The following is a 23664-nucleotide window of genomic DNA, read 5'->3' as shown; positions in this document are numbered from 1 at the left end:
CTTTAATGATGTCACGCAGGTGGTGGAGTAATAACTTCTTTTAATGAATCTGTTTGAGATCGAATTAATGCTAGATGTTTTGCTATAAATTACGGACATTGCATTTGAGCTATTTGCTTTATTTCCAGATTCAATCATAGGCTCGTTCTTACGTAGTAGAGCACGTTCGCACACGTGCACTATTCATAAAAGGTGCTTTAAATCTCTTGACAAACTAAAAGACTTAAATGACATTTGTATGTATTATAAATAAAAGACACAGGTTGTACTGAATGTCAGCTTGCTTTTTTTGCTCAAGATAAGGATTTATTGAGTCCACATGTCATGCAAACAAGAAACTACATGTATGCTTCTAACCACAGGTCGAGAGCCGTCGTTCCAAACACACAACTTTGCGATGCTGTTTGCGAATGTTCATTGGAATGATGGTTTCGGGAAACACCGACTTGTTGAACTATGCTGATAACAACGGAACTTGCGACCATATTGGCAAACGATGCTTTTGGTAAACGCACCCCTGGCTGATTCTTGATCTATAATTAATTAATGTCCAAAGTATACTTAATATTCTTCTTTCTATTTTTCTTGTGAGACACAGGAAGTTGGCAATCATACCAGTATATTTTCATTTACAGCTCCTTACTTTCTTGCTATTAATAAATACGAGGAGAGCCATATGCTAACATTCAAATTTTAAAAAAGAGCCCTTATAAACAAAAAACTACTCTATCACTCAAAGCATAGACAAACACATTTTTTTTTTGTCCAGACCTCATAGAGATGAGAATTCCCATAGACATCTGTTGGCCAGTGTTTACTCATATGCTGTTTTTTAAGCTATAAACAAACGTCAGAGGAGCACCACAGCTTGAGATACAGAGCAGTATTAATGTGAGACCCTTGATTTCCAGTCACTCTGGGGAGATCACTGTTGTGGATGACTGGTTTCAGAGCTAAACCATATGGCCACAGTTTGCCACTGGATATTTTCCCATCCTCGATACAGGTAGTTTCTGATGCAAGGTCCCTTTTTAAAAATTTGTTTGACGAATTTTGATCACCGTCTGTATTGAAGCTGGAATTATTCTTTTTGGAATGAGTGGTAAGTACAGTCATTTCAGGTATTATTGATTTTAACAAGCTCATTTAGTGTTCGTAGCATATGGGATTTTACCACTGACAATGCTAAAATTAGATAAGATGTTTTCAAATAATATACTTAGTTTGCTTACATACTTTGTGAAATATTTGTATGTACAAATATATCTTTGTGCGTACTGTAAAATATGAATATGTTGCCTAATATGTCATCTAGAGTTAATGAAGCACTTGGAGAGAGTTCCTGGCTTACTGCTCTTTTTGATGGCTCTGGTTCCTCTCAGTTTGGGCACCAGATTCACCTTGCTGATCTCCATGCCCAACACCTCCATTCCTTTCAGCGCTGGTCGGATTGGGGCTGGAGCTCTTGTCGCTATCAGTTCTGTAAATAAAAGTCCGGACCTACTGCAAGGTCAGTGAGCTATTTGTACCAGGTATAAAAGGAAGATGAGCAATATTTATCTATCGTCTTTAATGTGATGTTGAATGATTTGTGTCAGGGCATTATCTGGATTACCATTATGTGGACGATGAATGCAATGATCTACGTGGCCCAGGGAAAGTCGTGGCGCTTTACCATAGACACAAATACAGCGCTTTCATCGGACCGTCTTGCTCAAATGTACGTGGTTGCATTAGCATCATTTCCCAGACAGCTGAAGGTCAAAATTAAAATACAGCTAGTTCAAACGGAACATGTCAGAAATCACAATCACTCACTTATTATATCATTACTCAGACAATAGACTCTCAAATTAAGGTATTAAGGTCTCCTACAAGCTCACAGTTCCAATTAAAGCTTAAAATTGACTTTTAACGCATGAAGGGCTATCAAAAAGTAATTACAAAACTCGTTATAATCTTATTTGTCACAAGATATCATCATTAGAAGACAAATGATTATCTAATGTTCGTTGTGCAGGAAATGGAGTGTTATCATTTGTTGCTAATTTTTATTCAAGGTCTGTGCAGTGACTGCTAAACTAGCAGCTTATTGGAACATTGCTGTCATCAGTCCCGTATGTGCAGAGCAACAGTTTCTAGATAAGAAGGTCGGTTATGTTTCCATTAACATGCTTGCATCTGAAAATGCACTTTGCCTTTTGGTTGTTAAATGTTTCTTTTGGCCCCTTTTGAATTTAGGCCTATCCGACTTTAACAAGAGTGTTTGGGCCTTTCACTAAACTAGGGGCTTTCTTTGTGGGAATCTGTAAACATTTTGGCTGGCAGCGCATAGGCATCATCTATGACAGCAAACCTTCCTGGACTATTTCTGCCGAGGGGATCAAGTATGTAATATAAAAATATATGTATGTTTAAATTTATTTTACATTGTATGTATATTTAAATTTTTTATACCCTGTATGTACAATGTAAAAAAACGATCATAATTTTAACGGTAAAAAATATGGTCTAAACCTGTTAATTGGTTCCCTAACTCTATACTGTGTAAATCTGTCAAGTAATTTTAAAGTGAAATACTATGAAAAAGAACATTTACAGTGAAAAATCATAAATTGACAATTTTCACTGACAGCTCATAATGGTTTTTCATTGAAATAGTTTCTTCTAAGGCTTCTTATGTTGTTAAATTAATGTTAATTACATTTTAGTTTATGAAATATAGGCCTATGTATCCGGTGTGAATTTAATTTAAATCTGTAACATTTCAAATGTTTCTTACCATAGGCTATACACTCCCAGGCAAGAAAAAAAGAAAAGAAAAAAGGCCCAAAATGGCTAAACATCGTGACTAAGCTTTTATTTGTCTTAACCACAAACTATTGGTCAGGAAATTAGCAAAATGTAAGCAAATGCACTACTTAAACATCCATTGCTGTCTTTTTGGCGGAATATGGGAAGTTGTGTGTGCAGTGATGAAAAATAAAACATGATTTACATGATAATAAGTGCATCTCTACCACAATGAAACAGAGGAAGAAGATGTGTCATTGTGTGGGGAACATTTTTAGCTGCTGGTATTGGTGAACTACTTCAATGTGAAAAGTAATTTAATGCTTTGGAGCACAGCTTCCCACTAATGAAAAGTGATCCAAAGAGGAATTATCAGATGTTATTTCTCACCAAGACAATGCTCCTGCCCAAATTGCAAAGACAACTAAGAAGTGGCTTGAGAACAAATCCACCAGGCTCATGTTTTAGCTTTGGCCAGAGTCCAGATTTGAACCCTATAGTGAATATTTGGTCTGAAATTAAACTCAGACGCACTGGAATACATTTTTCAACTACGCATGAACTGTTTGAAGCCATTGACATTGAGTGGAACAACACTGACTCTTCTAAAAAGCTGTCTGCAAGTTGGGAAAGGCTATTCTGTGCTAAGTGACTTTATCAGTATTTGTGCAATTCCTTCTAATTTCCTGACCAGTGATATGCGATTAAAGTGGTTAAGACCATTAAAGGTTTTTATACATATTTCAAGAAGTCAAGAAGTTCATTTCAGAAAAAATGGTTACCACTTTAATTTTAAATTTCATTTTTAAACCTCATTTCTTCAAAGGTATCAAGCAGAGCACAATAACATCACAGTGGCCAGGTATCAAGAGATTCATGGCTCTCTCTCCCAAGGGTCTTTATCCACCTGGTCCTGGATCTTAACTGAGATGGCTCAAGTCTCTCGCAGTAAGAAAAATTCTGTTCTCACAAAAAGCTTGTTATCACAAGACTGGTGAGGAACTAAACAATGAAACCATTGTTTATGTTTTCACCTGCGCAGTTATTGTGATATCAGCACATGGCAAGGTTGTCCGCAGCTTGCTTATTGAAGCTCACAAGAAAGGCCTGACTGACGGAGATTTCATCTTCTTTTGTTTCGAGCCGTACAAGCAAAAGGTCTTGTTTGGCAGTTTTGACTGGAAACAAGGTGTGTTGAGTAACCACAAAAGCAATGAATTTGCTAACCTCATAAAATGAGGCATTACTGTTTCTATTTATAGTGCATGGTTTTCTTCTTTCTCAGGTGATGAATATGACTCAGTGGCCAGGCAAGCTTATCAGGCTCTGTTTTTCCTGTCAGTGTATAAACCCAGTGATAAACGGTATCAGGCCTTCTCAGAGAATGTCACCAGAAGATCCAAAACAGACTTTGGCTATACATATGCTCCTACTGAAAAGGTTGGCTTTTACATTATAGACATAAGCAAAGGTAGGGTCTGATGTCAATGATGCTATCAGTGTTTTGGTGCAGATGGGGAAGCCTAATTCAGTGGCTTATGTGAAACCAGACGTCGATCTTAGATGTGATGTTTTTAAATATAAAACTTAAAGGTTATTTTATTATGAGTTTAATTGTTTTATTGTAACAGGTGTCAGTGCTAGCAGCCATAGCCCATGATACTGTCTGGCTGTATGCCCAGGCATTAAACGAGACTTTGGCAGACAATGGAAACCCATATGATGGCTTGGCCATCACTAGACGAATGTGGAACAGGACCATAACAGGTTTGTAGAACTTAAACTATATCTATTGATTCCAAATAGGGTATAGTGAACACTGCAAATTTGTAATAATGACATCTTTCCTTAAGCCAAACCTTAAGCTTGCATATGTGAGGAATGCTGATAACAATATGAGTTATAAAGTACATAGCCTATTTCTAGTTTGGGTTTGTTGACAGGGTATTGAGCATTCTCTTTCCTACATCAACAATTCATGTAATTTCCAATTGTATTGTAGGATTTCATTATGGTACATGGCTTATTACACAGGTATCCAAGGCAATGTAACCATTGATGCAAATGGAGATCGTGAGTTAAACTACATGATGAAGCAGATTCAAGATAGTGGTAACCAGAGTCAGGTGAGATACTGCCATGCTCACTACTTATATGGACCGTAAGCGAAACCAATGGAAGCCATGCTCTGCTATTCTGAATTACATTTGTCAAATGAGTCATTGGGTTCTCCACACAGGTCATTGCAAACTATTTTGGGACATATAAGGCAGTAAAAGGGGTTCACATCAGCTGGCCTGGAGGACGGACAACTCCTCCCAAAGACTCGCCAGATTGTGGCTTTCAAGGGGAACTCTGCATCAATCTAGGTATTGAGCAACACAGGCTCATTGCAATAAAAAAAAAAAAAAAAAAAAAAAAAATCGTTATTGAAAGCCCTTACTACCACTTAACAATAGTGTTAAAGAAAAAAAAACGTGACATAAAAATGCATTTGCTGAAGCAACCATGCCATTTTAGCTTGCTTCTACAAGTCTTTGAGCTCTTTTATCGTGTTCTGTGTTTCACAGGACGTCAAAATGTATTAGTTTACAAATCAAGCACTATGGTAAACGTGTTTTGAGGTCATATAGTATTGTTCAAGGAACCACATGAAAATAAGTCTTTATTAATCAATAATCTGCTGGAAACAGCAGTTAATAATATGTATAGATACGTTTTTTGGAGTTTTGTAAAAATGTAGATAGACACATATATCCTAGGTTGGTTTTGGGACTTTCACAGCTTCAAGGTTGTTGAACTTTTTGAACCACTCTTCACTAATTTGTAAAGTGTATGTGTGGTAATAACTCAAAGCAACATGATATGAAGCTTGGAAGCGTGTTCATGCCGTTATTGCTTATCAACTTCTTCAAGGGGCCAGTCAGAGGCCATAGTCTAGTAACTTTCTTTCCAGTAGGGGGCACCAAAACCCCACCTTTGCTCCTCACATCAGTGGATTCACACCCCACCTCCCAGCCGTTATTTTCCCACCCCTTCATTTTCAGTTTTTGGCACTGCCCCATACACTCGCTTTGATTAAAAAAGGAGGAACAAATCTTGAATAATGTACCATTGCCTGCAAGATCCAAATGTCCAAACTGAACGGCAATATAGATTTCTCAGCTATTCACTGACTGGATCTCCCCCAAGCTAACAGGTCAAAGCAATAAAGTGAGGACAGTCTTATGCAACCAGATATAATCCTTTTATCAGAATTCTGAAAAGGTGACTGTTTCATATTGCATTCCTACAGAATTACCCTTGGCGGCTTCAAGTCTTGCTGTATCATACTTCTATAAATGGACGTAGTTGGATGTTGACACCAAGTGAGCTTTAATCACACAGCAGACCTGCAGATTACAAATGTATGTGTTTTATTTTCAGAGAGAAAATTTTTGATTGCTTTGGGGATTATTGCTGGCTTGGTGGCTGCAGGAACGCTTGCAATCTGTGTTCAATACAGGTAATAGTCAAAGTGTACATTTTTCACTGCTCTTAAACTTTAAAAACTGCTGAACCGTTAATCGTCGAAATTAGATCATTTGAATAACTGAGATGTATATACTTGATTTTCTGTTCCAAGTGATGTTTTTTTGCCAAATACAACATTTATGTTTATTTTGGATGTTAAGATTTGCATGTTATACAATTATGTTGAAACTTTCTGTTGATTTGAAAGTTCATGAATTCCAGACTAAATTCAGCTAAAACGTTTAAGCTGATGTCCAAAAATGAAGGCCTATATTTTTATTACCAGGAAGTACAAACTCCAGGAGGAAGCCTCCAAGATGTTGTGGAAAGTCAATGCTGATGATGTCATAATGATGAAGCATCACTCCTCAACCGTGCCAGCAAAGGTTTTGAAATGATTTAATGCGTCATATGTGGATTAAGTATGTCTTCCGGCCCGTAGTTTACTTTATTTTGTCATACAAGAATTGTGTGAACTCATAAGTGCATACAGTACATGCTTGTACATAAGTACTAATAGTAATTGTAAGGCAGGAATAATGAATAAATGAATGAATCTATTACTTTAATAATAGGCTCTCCCCTTTTTTGGCTCAGTCCCACAGATCCAAACCCATTCAGGCTTCTTTGGAGTCTATCATAAGCAGAATGCAAGACAAGCCATCAGCACAAACTGCAGTGTACAAAGTGAAGTATTTGGGTTCTCTTAGTGATTAAACATGTATTGTGACATGTACAAGACAAATTATGCTACAAAACATTGGTTATGATTTAGTTGCCCTATAAATCTATTCATAGTTAATTTAATTATTTTTTTTTTCTTTCTTCTTCAGGGAACAATTTGTTCTGTTTCCTTTCTGAATTTAAGAAGCACTCATCTGAACAGCGTGCTGTTGGCAGAGCTCAAACTGGTGAAATCTGTTTAAAGCACTGACAAATATTGATTCTTAGTCTGTCACAACAAAACTATGACACCTCTTTGGGTGTATGTGTTTCAGTGCAGAGATCTGACCCACTATAACCTTTGCAAATTTATTGGAGCGTCCCTGGAGACCCATCAACCCTTCGTCCTTATGGAGTACTGCCCTAAAGGAAGTCTGCAGGTGCTATTGCACAACACTAAGATAATTGTTTCTTTTCTGTTCAGGTTGGGAAATGGCATTGCCTTTGGATTTCCCTATGGGTTTTTTTAATAATGGCAGTTTTGGATTTATGAATAAAATAAGTGTATCTAACAGGATAATGGTTGTAGTCCTACAACCTTGCAACATACATGCCAACTTCAAAATGAATGTTAGAATGCCAATGTGAGGATGGTTTCTTATTATTTTATGAATGACCATTAACGAAAGGTTTTTGTCCCCAAACTTTGCAGGACATTTTGAAGAATGAGTCGATTAAGCTGGACTGGACTTTTAAGTATTCCCTCATGCTAGACATTGCAAAGGTCACTGTGTCTGTGTCTTATAGTTTAAAATGATTTTGCTGACAGTAGAATATAAAACAGTGATGGATAAATTTGGACTCTCTTGTAGGGCATGGACTATTTGCACTGTAGTCCCCTGCACTGTCATGGTAACCTCTCATCATCGAGCTGCATGGTGGACAGTCGCTTTGTCCTGAAGGTCACTGATTTTGGACTTAACACTCTGAGGCGCTCTGACTCAGAGCAGAGCCCTGGATCTGACCCCTGGACCGGTAAGCTGGAATTGTGGAACTTCCGAAAAATGCAAAAAGAGAGAGTGAAAAAGTAATAATTGGTTTAGACTTCAATACATTAAATTGCACACATATATGCAAACAGAATTGTATAGTTTTAGGGCGGATTCCAAATGGCCTTTTTTTTTGTGGCATTTCGGGAAGGGGATGCCAATTGTAGGGGCGTTCCAAGTGAAAGTGAACACCTGGATAGAGGGTATGCGTGTGACGTCACCGTCGGCCGGTGTGACTGCGGTTACGCCCACTAAGTGGCAAAAAGACTGAGTGGCAGCATTTGTTTTCAGCGTGAATGCCATGAAAAACACACAGAACACATCTAAAATGGGAAAGAGCTTTGCGATTGACTGTACTACTACATTTGACAAGAAATCAGAGGTATATTTTTACAGTCTGCCGAAAGCTACAGAATAGAGAAGCAAATGGATTGGTGCAATTCATAGAAACAACTGGACTCCAGGCAGCGAAAGTGGATTTGCAGTTATCATTTAGTGTCAATATGCTGAATTTAGGGGTAAAATCATACCCTATATATTGTATTGTTATTGTATTGACAACTCATCGTTTAAATATTTAACCATCGTATATTCTGCATAATTGGACTTGTTTAAATTAACACTGACAAAAAACTATACAAGTTTTAAGGCTGGACGATATGATGATATAACATTAATATGAGTGATCACATGGTTTTAGACCTACCTATATTGCATTTATATAAAGCGCTCACAGGCAAATTTGCTGTAGCCTATGTATTTCCCTGGCGTCGAAATCCGTCACATATATAAATATCAGGAAACACGATTCCTGGCTGCATGTCAATATCCATGGATCGCTGGATCTTTGGTAAGTTGTAAGGAACACTATATTGAGTTCAGTCTTTAGTTTAAACTGATAACCGTTTGTTTTACTCACGTTTTCGCAGTTTCCCCTATTAAATCCAGTTATGCAGTAGGCCTAGGCTCTTTTGCTACTCAGTCCGGAGGGGGGCGTGTTCCGGTGGGAAAGTGACGTCAATGCATTCCCTCTATCCCTTCACGAAGGGGCCTTCCACAAGTCCGTTAACGAAGGTCATAATTGATAGTCACATTAAGGAAGTAATGTTATCAATCATGGTCATGGACCCAGGGTGACGAGGATCGCGGGAGTGTTCGCATTAACTCATAAACAAGAATACTTCAAGTTGTTTTTTTTTGTGATATTTTACACACATTTATGTCATACATTTCAAATGTTGGGCTTCCATGTATTATGGGGACTTTCAATAGACATAATGATTTTTATACTGTACAAACTGTATATTACCGTAATATACCCTAACTCTAACCATCAATGAAAACTTTCTGCACTTTTACATTTTCAAAAAACATCACTTAGTGTGATTTATAAGCTGTTTTCATCATGGGGACCAAGGACAAGGATTTCTGATATTGCCATCTTTGTGTGGACATTGTGTGCAACAATTACATTAAGAGCAATAATAAGAAAATACTGATGTAAGAACAGCTAATGGTAACATTACAGGTTGTTCGCTTCACCAAGTGTGTTCCAAACGGATACACTGTGACACACAAGTGCCCTGCTCCCTCCAAAATCCCCAATTAAAAGGTTCTGCCCTTCGGAGTGAGTCGGCCAAAGGGATGCTCACTTGCCATTGGAATTCACCCTTAGTTACATTTTGTCAGTTCTGTAAATACATATGCGTTTGCATTTTAAGCTCTGCTATGGAGGGCACCAGAGCTGCTGAGGCAGTCCATGGCTGCTAATGGCACTCAAAAAGGGGACGTCTACAGTTTTGCCATTATCGCTCAAGAGGTGGTATATCGCAGAGGGCCTTTCTATATCCCCAACAGTCACTTCAGTGCTAAAGGTACGACAATACTCTCCACACCCTCTCTCCATAACCACTTTTCTGTTATTAAAGCCACTCTTCGTAACGTAAAGTAAAGCACTGCAGATGGGCACCTGTGAAGGACTCTCTCCCTGTCTGTTTTTCAGAGATTGTGGAAAGGGTCAGGACGGGGGGCTGTAGCCCGCTGAGGCCGCACATAGACCAAGCGGAGTGTGCAGAGGAACTGGAGGGTCTCTTGGTCAGCTGCTGGAGAGAGAAACCTGCCGAGAGACCAGACTTCTCATTTCTCAGGACTGCCATCAAAAAAAATTGTCCTAGTAATGGGTCAGTTACTGTATGAAGCAAGACATAAAGCAATAATGTGTTGTTCATCATCTCTACTTTTCATTGTCTAGATTTCTTTCGTAGTCTGAAATAGTTAATTTATAGAATTATTGAAATAATAATTATTTGGTCACACTTTAGATTAGGGTCCAACTCTCACAATTAACTACAACTTTTGCCTCAATAAACTCCCAATTACCGCTTATTAATGAGGTAGTTGTTAAGTTTAGGTATGGAGTAGGATTATGGTCATGCAAAAAAAGCCATTAATAAATGCTTTTTAAGTACTAATATACAGCCAATATCCTAATAATATGCATGCTAATAAGCAACTATTTAATAGTGAGAATTGGACCACAAGTTATTTTTTAACAACTTCTTCTTCTTGGTGTTGTTGTTAATATTACTATTAAAGAAATTAAAAATAAAGAAAATCTCACCAGGACTAAACTATTAAGTTTAAAATACTTATTAGGAATGTCACCATGATAATTAACTGAAATAAAATGTTTAAGTTGAAGTACTAAAATTACTTAAAGTAATAAAAAAAGATAAATAGAAATAATTAAAAGAAAATGTAAAAATGACAAAAGCACAAAACAAAAGTGCTAAAACTTTCAAAATATTACTAAATACTGTAATAGTATATAAATAATACTAAAATAACACTGAAGGGTATGTTATTTATTTTTATACCACAGTTGACTTCATTTATTTATCAGCTAATACATAAGCTTTATAAACTGTATTTTAATTTGAAGCCAAATACCATACACTATGGCCTGGTTTCACAGACAGGGCTTAGATTAAGCCAGTATAGGCTTTAGTTAAGGACATTTAAGTAGCTTTTATAAACGTGCCTAAGAAAAAAAACATTAGGCTACTGATGTGCATCTTGAGACAAAACAATTGCACTGACATACTTTATGATATGTCAGAGCAAGTTGCTTTCAGTAAAGACAGCTCAAACATGCATTTTAGTCTGGGACTAGGCTTAAGCCTCGGCTGTGAAACCGGGCAAAAAAAAAAAAGGTTTAAAAAAAATGGCAACTTACAGTTAGTACTTGCATACCACCACAAACCAAAACAAAGAGAACCACAGACACTGACAATTATGTCTGACAGTTCCTATTCAATGTGAGCACTCTGCGGACTGCACTTTTATTAGAGTTTCTGTTTAAACAATCTTCCCCACTTGCAGAGTAAGATTCTCAGTAAGTCTGATTAAAGGCACTTTAAACAAGCAGTGCTGAGACATCAGAAGTGTACAGCTATCTCTCCCTTCCAATCCAATTCTGTCTTGATACTGTAACAGTTGCACATTCTTCCTCTCTGTGGTTGTTTCAGCTTAATAAATGAGGGTAGTTGTGACTAATGAGCACTTTTGAGGTAATAAAGAAAAACAGGGCAGGGACACAGAGGATCATTAATTACATTTACAAATGACAGTGCTTTATCAGGTAGACAAACAAACAAGATATGATCACTCTGGAGACCAGAGACACACAACCCAGCAAGCACAGAGTCTCGTGAGAACAACACTGTCAAAGCGTATCACTCTAAACATTTATACAGGCCTTAGAGGAGCAAGGTTGAGAGAAAGAGAGAGAGAAAGACAGATTAAAGAGCAATTGTGTTACAGTATGTGTACTGTATGTTGATAATAATTATTTTGCAACAGAATGGCCCTTGAAGGCACAATAAAGAATTGCTACTGCTTCTTTAATGTGATAGTACTAAACCTATAATAGTAATAATATTAAATGCTAATCGTTTGTGTTTGTTCACAGGGGGTCTGACAACATTCTGGATAACCTGCTGTCCCGTATGGAGCAGTATGCATGTAATCTTGAGGAGATAGTTAGTGAGCGTACCGCTGAACTTCAGGAAGAGAAGAAGCGGGCAGAGGGGCTACTCACGCAGATGCTGCCACGGTAATGCTCCAGATTATAACCAAAAAGATGCATATAAATCCTTTTTCTTTTTACACTTCCTTGATTTACAATCTCATGCTGTGGTTAGGTATGGAGGCATAGAAATCATGAGGTTACCATTGCGCCAACTGATGCTTTACCTAAATTGTAAAAGAATATATGCATGTAGGCCATGAAGCACCAAGCTGATGGTTGGCCATTGGCCAATGACAGGCTGTCGTTGAGCATCTATTGTCCTATTTTTTTGTGGTATGTTCTACACTGTTGACACTAATTGAACCCCTATTGGCAGATTTCCATTGAGCATATTGAATAACTCTGATTGTCTGCTCAGTTTAGTCAACCAGTGCACCAGATGAAAAATGGAAGTGAGAAGCATGCAAATGACAAAGTCAAGAGGGCATACACAGAACTCTAGTTTGCCTATTTAAAGGGTTCCTATAATGCCATTTTACGAAGTTTTGATTTTGTTTTTGGGATGTACTAGAATAATGTTTTCATGCTTGATTGTTAAAAAAAAACATTATTTTTTTTACATATTTTACATTATTACAGCTCCTCTCTCCCCATTCTGGTTGAATGCGTCGTTTTTGATGAAGCCCCTCCTTCCGAAATACGAAATGTGCTGTGATTGGTTTTACCTGGCAGTGTGTTGTGAATGGCAGCGCTTAATGTGTGTTCAGGAAATGTCCCGCCCCTTTATAACCACAAGCTCTACTCAAATCAAATCTTTCAAATCAATTCGAGCCCGATTCAGACCCTGACAATGTTAACGAACAACAGGATTGTGCTGAACAGATTTCAATGCTTGAAATCTGTTCAGCACAGATTAAAGGAACTGTAAAAGAACTGGTGAACCGTTTTTTTGAACCAGATCATTGAAACGAACTTTCCAAAAGAACCGGTTCGCAGAAAAGAACCAGACTTCCCATCACAAAATCATGAATAATTGTCCTAAGGGGCGTTGAACAGTCTTACAAAAGCAAGAGCTTACAAAAGCTAAAGTAAACACTACATCAATACTGTAATGTTAGTTAGCAGGCTAGCGGAGACAAAGCTTTGCCCTTCGTTTACATCATAGCTAACTACATAAAACTAATAACTGGAACTGTAAATAAAAAACACAACTACAAATAATAAGACATACTTACAAGTTGTGATCCATAACTTACAAGTTGTGATCCATAAACAACAGATTGTCCCAACAAAATGGGAGCGGCTACGTCTTTCAGAAGAAGCATTTAAGGCTTATAGCCTGCATTGTACTCTCTTCTGGAAGTAAAATGTGGAGTGCACAGACAAATGTTGAGGTTATATTGTTCAAGAAGAGTGTAAAAAATGCATTTTAACCATACTAAGTTTTGTCAGCCTTAGGACAAACTTTTACCGGTGTGTAAAAAACAGTGACAACTCTCTTCATCTTCTCTAGCGCCACTTAGCCAGGCCTTTCCAACTTTTTTTTGCCTATTCCGTGGGCGGGTATTATTTAAATGAGGAACATTATGACTTCATAATATCCGGAAAAAGTGCGCTGTAGTCCAAACGAGCCGTTCATTGTGGTTCTTGAAAAGTTGATTCTGTTAAATAAAATATCTCCCTTTGGAGTTATGCTCAAAAAGCAACATTACACACTAACTAAAGTAAAAAAAGTGAAAAAGCATAATAGGACCCTTTAAATAATGAATACAGACTACTGCCACCTGCTGGTATGAAGTGTTATTTCCTCTCATACAGACACAGAAAGAATGCGCTAGTTGGCAGTTGGCTTTAGTCTTTGGGTTGTGCTCAAGCGCAGATTTTTGTGACAAGAGGCATCACCACAGTCGGCTTTCATTGCCTCTAGTTTTTTGATGCCAGTTTGTTGTGTTTTTTTCCTAAAATTGTCCTTAAAGGAAAATTTTAATTGTCATCATTTACTCACCCTCAAGTTGTTCTGAACCTGTATGAACTTCTTTCTTCTGCTGAAGACAAAAGAAGATATTTTGAAGAATATGGGTAATCTAACAATTGGAAAAAATACTATTGAAGTCAATGTGGTCCATCAACTGTTTAAAATAATTTGTGTGTATGTGTGTGTTCAGCAGAATAAAGTAATTCACAGGTTTGGAACAACTTGAGGGTGAGTAAATGATGACAGAATTTAAATTTTTGGGTGAACTATCCCTTTAACACTGAATATTTAGAAAATATTTTGTACTGAATGCAATTTGCAATATTTCTGCGAAACTGGATATATGCTTGAGTTATAATGTACTTGTCTTTCATTTGATGAATTATTGCTGCAATGATCAATAAAAATGTACACAAACATTTTTTTTAATAAAATGATGTATACTACCTCATATTAAGGCAAAATCTTTATTAACATCTCATTTGCATACAGCGAAGTCATGTTTGCTCTGAAAAAAGGACACAATTACTTAATTATGGTGCTATGCTGTTTCAGCACATTTAAGGGGATAGTTGAAAAAAAAAATCTATTAATTACTCACCCTCATGTCGATCCATATCCATAAGACTTTTGTTCTTTTTCAAAACACAACTACATTTTTTTTTAATAAAATCTGAGAGATTTCGGTCTCTCCATTGACAGTCCATTCACCCAAAACTTGTACAGTAAATGTAATCCATATGAAAATATGGATTCATATAATCAATCTATTAAATAATCCATATTTAATCCAAGTCTTCTGAAGATACACAATCTCTTTTTTGATATACAGATTTAGTTTAGACTTTTATTCACATATAAACATTGATCAATGCACCATAGAGTACATCAAATGGTAAACAAAAGCACAACCATACTTTCTTGATGCATACGATTCAGAAAGGTTTGAGACTGAGTTTCTGTTTACCATTTGGGTTTTGAAGATGAATGAAAAATTTGTAATGATATGAGGGTGAGTTAATAATGTCATTTTTGGGTTTAACACCTGGTTAAACTGGATGCTTAGTGAATAAAGATGCATGCTTTTGTATTGACATACTGCACGCAAAAGTGGCACAACTGTTCAGTGAATTCGTCCCCAACACTTCAGTAGTGTTACTAAAAACTTGCTTGCACCTGGCCTAACGACAAGCCTACGTGACCAGACCAGTGATCAACATCACCAAGGCCTCCACTTGAAACCTGCCTTTGAAAAGTGCCTGTCTTTTTTCCCTCATATTTTTAGATCTGTAGCTGCTCAGCTCTTAGCGGGAAAGACAGTGAGAGCAGAGACCTACGACTGCGTCACCATCTATTTCAGTGACATTGAAGGCTTCACAGCCATGTCAGCATCCCTCACGCCAATGCAGGTGATGAAAGACACCAAGACTCAAACAGCATCTCAGAGAGTTTCTGCACAGTGCTTTCTGAGCAGGTTTGGCTGCATTTCAAAAAAAAAAAAAAAAAATTCAAAGAGGTTTTTAAAAAATGTAGGTCCTGTGTGGGGTCATTTGAACTCATTTCGATCCTGTTTTGAAAAAAACATATGTCCAGAGCCATTTGGGCAGGCTTGAGGAGCTTGAGTTGTCTAAGACTTTGAAATACTCTGAACTTGTTAAACAATGTGTGTGTGTGTCTGTGAGTGTTTGTGTAGGGGTCTGTGTTGTAAGATCAAATACCCACATAGTAAGCTCTGGAATGGGTCTCATATGTCCTATGAGAGCTCCTGACATTACTAGATCACATGGCTCAAGTGCCGAAAACTCCACTCTGTCACGAATATCAGGCTTCTGTTAGCATAGCTGTTGGCTCGCTAGCTTGTCTGAGTCTTAAAGTGGAATAATACATTCACATGAGGCTATATGTGGACCATACTAAAGCCCACAGCTGAACCACAACGGAAAACTATTGTCACCTTACTGAAACTTTGATCTTTGTATCCATAAGCTGACTTTAAACCGGCCGTACTTGTTTCCTTTCCTGTAGGTCGTGAACGTGCTGAATGATCTGTACACATACTTTGACAATATCATTGACAACCACAATGTTTATAAGGTACGTAATATGAATGCCTCACCGTTTCATTGTAGGTTATTGGTTGCTTTATGTTTCCTTTGCTGTATCCAGGTGGAAACCATTGGCGATGCCTACATGGTAGTGTCGGGCCTGCCTATAAGAAATGGAGACGAACATGCAAAAGAAATAGCCAGAATGTCGTTGGCTATAGTGCAGGGCATGAGGAGCTTCCACAGTCCACACGTACCAGAGCAGCAGCTGAGGGTCCGCATTGGAGTCCATTCAGGTAATAACTGGATGGTGACAGCTCTTTGGCTGCATGGGCTATTCTTGTATATTCACTCGCCTGCAATGGCCCTGATCAATCAGGAAAAAGAAATTTACTCAGGATAACGCCCGTTTCACACATACTCCGTGTGCAGTGCGTGTGCGGTCCGTGTTGCAGTGAGTATGCTATGCGGTGCAGGAGCAGCACGCGCAATAGTGCTTTCATATGCTGCGTTTGCAGTGCGGAACTGATCCGCGGCTGTAGCCACAAACACATAGACTCATACTCATTATTTTTATTTCAAATCCAGAAGTTATCAGCAACTTTTATTTAAACAAGTTTTAGGATTCTCTTTGTACACATCCTCCCTTGTCTGTCTTGGCGTCGCTCTATCTTTTTGAGCTGACTAATATAAACGCCAACGAGGAGGAGAAAGAAGCGTCGACAGATCAAAGAATTGTCTTTAGAATTGTATTTTTGTTTTCTTTGTTAGGCTAGTTGTTGTCCGTGCTGTTATATTTCGTTCACTGGATGGAATGTTCGTTATTTTTGTGAGTCTTTGTGACGTCTGTTGTGAGTGAGTAAATAAATAGGCTAATTGCACTGATTCCGCCGTTTACTTGTTCTTGTTTAGGATCTCTTCTCTCAGAGTTGATATTTTTATGAGAGGTCGTAACACAACGTATTATTCAATACATTACTTCTAGATTATATATTAAGTTGCTCAAGCAGTGGTAAAATATTGAACCATGTAGCTACTTATATTAAAATTGCATACATTTTAAATTAAAACTTAATTTACAAAAACAGCAGATTCATACCTTTTCTATTTAAATCGTTATACAAAGTCTTGCATGTCACAACTAACTTGTTTTTCCACCTCCACGAATGAGACGAGTGTCGTTATGTTGCCTTGTTGAAGTAAATTGTAGTTTTCCTTGCTTTACCTCGTCTTAAAATAAAAAGATGACTGTGAAAAATGGTACTATTTAATTAAATGCATTCATGGTAAGATTACTAGCCTACATTGTATTTAATTAAATGCATTTATGGTGAAATTATTACATTTTCATGTCAATCTGTGTGCATTTTAAACAAGAAACATGCGTTGTCACTTTAATTCAGCGTTTGCAGCACAGCAAAAAATAGACTCGGTACGGAAACGATCGCTGCACTGCTGTATACGCACCGCAACTGGAACGGATCGACGGACTGCATCCGTGTGCAGTGTGAAAGCTCTAACCTGTTAACATGGGTGCAGAAAAAAATACGCACCGCACACGCACTGCAAACGGAGTATGTGTGAAACGGGCGTCAGAGTGTCCTTTGGTACTGGGTGGTAATTTATGTTACTGTATATAACAAAAGAGTAAACCTTCATGAACACGTTTTTTTGTGCTCTAAAATATGAACAAGTATCAGTGGTGCTCAACCTTAGCAGTAGTTCAAGAGCTAGTTTGGTACATTTCTTTTGTCTGCATTTTAAAAATTCCCTCATGCTCCACCACAGCTTGGTACATGAAAAAAAAAAGCTACTCAAAAGTTGCCACTCAACTTCGAGTGTTCAGTAAGCCTCTCAAATTTCCACTTGATTTTCCACCCTAAAAATGAAAAAAAAAAAAAAAAAAAAATGTGTACTATTATTCAAAAGTTTGGGGGTAGTAGGATTTTTTTTATGAAATAAATTAATTGTATTCAACTGAGAAGCATTAAACTGATCAAAAGTGGCAGTAAAAACTTTTACATTGTTACAATCAATCAATCAATCAATCAATCAATCAATCAATCAATCAATCAATCAATCAGTAGATAAATAGCAATTATTTTGAACTTTCTATTAATTAAAACAAAATCATGGTTTCCTAAAAAATATTCATCAGCACAACTGTTTTTAATAATAATGAGAAAGGCTTCATCAGCAGCAAATCATCATATTAAAATGATTTCTAAAGGATCGTGTGACACTGAAGATTGGAGTAATGATTCAGCTTTTCCATTACAGGAATAAATTACAATCTAAAATATATTATAGAAAAAGTTACAATATTTCACAATCTCAGTATAGTATAGGAAACAAAAAGTGTGCATTGTTACAGGTTTGAGAGACTACCGCTCATTAAATATTTGATTATGACTTGTTATTTATTCAAAAGGTTTATACAGTACATTTCATTTCTTCTCTCTCTTGCCTTTTTCAGATGTGTTTTCAATAGAAAACCAATGACGCATTTGTATACTCATTCTGATTGGTTAATTTATGCATCAGAGGAGTGTTTACGCTGGCATTTATGCCGAGATTCCAACATGCCAACTTGTTTTATGACTCATATAAAAAAAATTCAAATAAATGACATCATTGTACATAATATTACATAACACCATCATTAAAGAGGTGATTTAAGCATGCAAACAGTACTACTGTGATAGAGAAATAGAAGAAACTTTAACTTTTATTTGAAATGTGTTGAAAAATGCAGAATCATAAAAAAAATCATATTGCTTGTTACAGGGCCTTGTGTCGCAGGGATTGTGGGTCTGAAAATGCCACGCTACTGTTTATTTGGAGACACTGTGAACACGGCCTCCAGGATGGAGACATATGGATTACGTAAGATCACTCATGAAGGATGTGCTGACAGTAGATTAGTAAAATGTCAGAGAAGAATTTCAAATGAAACCTATGTGATTGACATTGCATGATCTTGCCACTGCCTGGACCTTAGCACATTTCTAACACACATAATAGTGTAGAGAGGTATCATAACGTTATACTTTTCCCTCTCCAGCACTGAAGATCCATGTGAGCAGTTCCACCAAGTCTCTCCTTGACACTTTCAGGACTTTCCGCTGTGAATTGCGAGGTGACATTCACATAAAGGTACTGCTGTCACTTTTGACATTCACCTCCGAAAACACCATCTCAGTTTCATTTCGCCTGTCTTACCACGTCACAACAATCCTATTTGCTCAACTGGTTCTTTTCACACTTATTTATTTTAGGATTGGTGCTTCAACATTGCATGCGCTAACAGTGACAAATCCATTGTTGCAAAGCCATAATGTAATAAAATGAAATCATAACTACAATCAAGGATGTAAACATTGATATCTGAAAAGTTATGTATACACAGCAACACAATTTCAGAAAGAGTGGAAATATTTCTTCGGTAACGAGCCACAGCTGGCAAGGCCCTATAAATAGATCTAAATAGTCTTGTTCTTTACAATACGTTTTCAAAGCTTCGGAACTGCTTTCACCTCCCTGTTCTCTTCCATTTCAGGGAAAGGGCTGGGTGAGGACATTCTGGCTTTTGGGAGAGGACCACTAAAACAGACGTCCCACTTAATTTTTGTTTTTGTCTTTAAATGCTGAAAAAAAAAATCTGTTCATTTTTCTCAGAGCATACTACACTATATCTCTAATGTTACTTTGTTTTGCGTGTTTGCAGTGTTTTTTAATTCAATTAGCAAATTGCTAGGTACAGTTTGAGGCCGGCAATATTGTTTAATGTTTAATATATCTTACGCTTTTTTATTACATTTAGACTGGATTTATTTGATCAAAAATACAGTAAAACAGTCATATTTTGAAATATTTTTGTGCCTTTTTTTCTATTTTAATTCTATTTACTCCAGACTTTTCACAAAATTGAAAACACTTGTGTTGTGTTTGGTGGAAACAGTGATCCTTTTTCCCCCTGGATTCTTTAACCCTTAAACGCATACCTCGGGTGTTTAGTGACCCAGGACATCATTCACTACCCTCGTCCTCATTAATTTTTTAAAGTTAGACATCAACCTTTTATTATTCCTCAATCAATTCATTATAAACAATATAACAAGAAAACAATATATAAAAGAATGCCTGTTTTCCCATTCACTTTTTTTTCCGCTAACGACACGAGGCTTGTAACAGTGTAAATATATTTTTTTAGCACAACAATAATTAAATCTTTGATGACTGATCAAGTGCAATTCTGACACACAATGATGAAGTGACGTTTCACTCATAGTTACCACAAGCAGGAAAAAAAAAGCTAAAACAAATCGTCAGCTCAGCGATTTACTGCAGCGCAAATACTGAACGCAATCAAATATTAGTGTCACTGTCACTTGATGGTGGATCTGGTGAAGAAGCTGTCAGAGATCAACATTTTGATTTTGAAGATGTTGAAAATGATAGTTTTGAGAATATATTTGAGATCGTGAAAATGAGCCAGATGCTGAAAGAGCTCTGACGAGGACAGTGATGATGGTATTAAACATCTGCTCAAACTGAATCCTTCCAAACTCTAAAAGGTAACAAAAAAGCTTTATTTTATTTTTCTGTAATTGTTACTCTAACAGGCTATCAGGAGAGTTTTGTATTATTGCGACATGTGGAGATCCATCCCTGTTAGATCTATACGGGTTGCTAAAGACCCAAATATGTAATAATGATTGGCGAAACATTCATGCATTTAAGGGTTAATGAATAAAGTTCAAAATATTATTAATGTCTTTGCTGTCACTTTTGATCAATTTAATGCATCCTCGCTGAATACAATTATTAATAATAAAAAATAAAAAGTATTAAAGTAAAAAAATCGGTTACACTTTATTTTTGTTACAGTGTATCTAATTACTGAGTAATATTAATTAACATGTTCTTCGATTAGGGTTAGCGTTAGCTCCATGTAATTATGCATAATTTACTGTTTACTAATTACACAATTTACCAACTTACTGTTATTACTACAGTAAGAACATGTAACACATGTAACGAGGACACTGTAAAATAGTGTTACCAACAAATCTTACTGACCCCAACATTTTGAGTGGCAGTTTATATACTGTATATAGCATGTTGCGTTGCCACTGGAGCTTTCACTTTGACAGCAAACCTGTAAAAACTCTAGATTCAATCTTAATGGTCTACACATTACCATTGTTGAAAAGTACTGTTCACATCAGGATTACTCCTTTCTTGCTCTCTGGTAACATTTATCGCACGGGCCACAGACACTGTTTTCAAACAAGACATTGCTGTGTAGAATTGCTGTGTGTCTTGTTATGGGGGAAATAAGAATAAGAAAAGGATATGATTTAGGTATTATCATTGTGTTGTCTGCTCTTTAGAGTTCAAAGGAAACTCATCTGTCTTGGCCAGAATTAGTTTCTGCAGATTATCTTTGATTCCAACACACACATCTCATGAGATGAAAGCGTTAAATCTTTAAACTGCATTTAGAAATTTTGTTCAAAGTTTTAAGATTTAAAGATATGTGATGTTGAAAAGATAAATTCGGGATTGAAACTGATTGAAGTAAAACAGGAACAAGGGTTTTTATGATATTTCAGGCTTTGGCAAAAGACTGAGATGTTGTAACTTTGCCAGCTTATTTTCCCCAACACACTCACATGGCAATTCGTAACTGTTATACATTTTGGCGAATTGGTGGGTAACTTGCTCTGCTGCAACGTACGTGAATTACCCATAGCAGATGGTGCTGGGGAAGGTGGATGGCTTCTGAAGCGCGTTGCACTGCTAGGCAAATGCTATAGTATTTGAAGGTTGAGCAGCGAGCTCATTGGCTACTGATATGGCAGGAACCAATCAGCTGCGCCCTATAGATAAGGATGTGATTATGAAAAGGTGAGTATAAGTACCTATTCAAGTATTTTGACTCTAATATCTCATGTCTCACTAACAATAACACCATTTTAAGTGATAAAGATAATGTAAAAAACAGATAGGCCTATACAGTAAATCAGAATACTAAATGCATTTTATGTAACACTTTCTTTGGAGGTTGCATAAGCTGCATTCATTGCCACTAAAGTGACAATTCACTGCATTCATTGTCACTTTATTTTTACTTCATACCATTTTTTTCTGTATGGTGGGCCTTTAGCACAATTGTACCGTATAATTAGCCTGGGTTTCCCCATGCTGCCTTGTGCGCAGCGCGATTTTATTCACGCTGCTAGGCAGCCTGGATACCATGGACCAGATTTTCCCCTCAAAAAGGGAACCAATCACAGAACGGGGAGGGAGCAGCAAGACGATGACGACGTCTATGCGACACACCGAAGCAGTTTGTTTATATCTATGGATCCAACATGGCATCAGACGCGAAGTTACCTTTCGATGCAGCCTTAGATAGTGTTCTAAGTAGTTTAGAACGCAAGTTTATTTCGTCTTCTTCCTCGCCGAATTTCTGTCGCTCTACATACGTCATCTGGTATAATTGAAACGATTGGCTATGAGCTACGTGCAGGCGCATTTGATAGACATTCGTAGCGCCCAATAAACGGCTCTGGGCATTCGTAAGCCATGCCTCAAAAACGAGAAAATGAACATGTGGTTCCCAGACCACGTCTCAATGAGAAAGAGGTCTGACATTAGCCAGGCTACCGTATAATGTTCATGTTAAACATAAAATATATAATGTACATGCACATGTTTTTCTTATGTTTTTTTACTTATGCCATTCACTGACACACAATGCATAGCTTTTGGACATTGGAATGATTTTAAAATACACAAATTCTGTTTGGAAAAGATTCCAAAATCTTGTATTTTCACTCTAATCATTCATGAACGCTTAATAAAAATTCAAATTCCTCATGAATACTTTATTTATATCACTTAAAGGTACAATGTGAGCTCCTGCAGAATTCAAAGATAATCATGTTTGTCTTGTAATTCATTTCTAGCTCAGGTTGCTGCCTGCTTCCTGCAATATAGTATATAATATATCCCTTAAGTGTCAACGGGACTCGTCCAAGACCACTTTAGCAATTTCCCTCTGGTTAAGATTCTTGTCACGGAAGCTGGATCAGTGTCCTCTGAGAGGTTCTTTCTTGCAATGAGCCACGACCCGTGATTTGTTTTACCAACTGAAAGTGCTGATGGGGTAACTTCCTCTTCACGATCACCCTGTTGTGTCAGTGGTCAGTGTTGTTATAAGAAACATACAGGTCATGTTTACAGTAGAAACGGTTCGTGCAGTATGTTTGCTTTGGACTTTTGCCTGGTTGGCACTGGCGTGCTGTGGACAGTCATTGGCTGGATGAGGAATAATAGGCGGGGTTAGTTCATATTGTATGAGACTGGTCTGTGCTTTCCTCGCTGACCTGTGACCGGCACCGCTAAAGTCTCATCAATCACCGGGGACTGTCAATGTCTCCCTGCTGAGCACTCAACAATCATGAGTTTGTTTTCTTTTGTGATGACCCTGATAAGGTGCTGCTGTGAGTGGCTTTAAATACTTGATGCAGATCATTGTTCTTGCTATGTAGATGCAACTGAACAGGAGAGTTTTAACCCAAACAT

The 23664-nt window shown here is 37.3% G+C and overlaps 1 protein-coding gene across 1 annotated transcript; it reads left to right on the top strand.

Moving 5' to 3' along the window:
- Positions 1-902: 902 nt before the first annotated feature.
- On the top strand, positions 903-20843 carry LOC308688380 (atrial natriuretic peptide receptor 1). The gene is made up of 27 exons (XM_081361394.1): positions 903-1102; positions 1316-1510; positions 1599-1720; positions 2061-2150; positions 2242-2387; positions 3620-3741; positions 3836-3982; positions 4079-4233; positions 4425-4560; positions 4828-4919; positions 5033-5162; positions 6220-6298; positions 6593-6692; positions 6904-6993; positions 7140-7217; positions 7305-7409; positions 7682-7753; positions 7842-8004; positions 9740-9892; positions 10021-10198; positions 11989-12132; positions 15309-15432; positions 16049-16117; positions 16190-16364; positions 18856-18954; positions 19133-19224; positions 19628-20843. The coding sequence occupies exons 1-27, from the start codon at positions 1096-1098 to the stop codon at positions 19673-19675; spliced, it is 3111 nt and encodes a 1036-aa protein (XP_081217520.1). The 5' UTR covers positions 903-1095; the 3' UTR covers positions 19676-20843.
- The last annotated feature ends 2821 nt before the right edge of the window (positions 20844-23664 follow it).

Source organism: Scardinius erythrophthalmus, assembly GCF_964197995.2.
Source record: "Scardinius erythrophthalmus genome assembly, chromosome: 3".
Classification (NCBI taxonomy): domain Eukaryota; kingdom Metazoa; phylum Chordata; class Actinopteri; order Cypriniformes; family Leuciscidae; genus Scardinius; species Scardinius erythrophthalmus.
This window is presented reverse-complemented; position numbering and strand designations above follow the sequence as displayed.

Coding starts and splice junctions, on each gene's coding strand:
- LOC308688380 (XM_081361394.1), top strand. Junction 4,561..4,827: donor GTGGAACAGGACCATAACAG/GTTTGTAGAACT, acceptor CTTATTACACAG/GTATCCAAGGCAATGTAACC. Junction 6,299..6,592: donor GCAATCTGTGTTCAATACAG/GTAATAGTCAAA, acceptor TTTTATTACCAG/GAAGTACAAACTCCAGGAGG.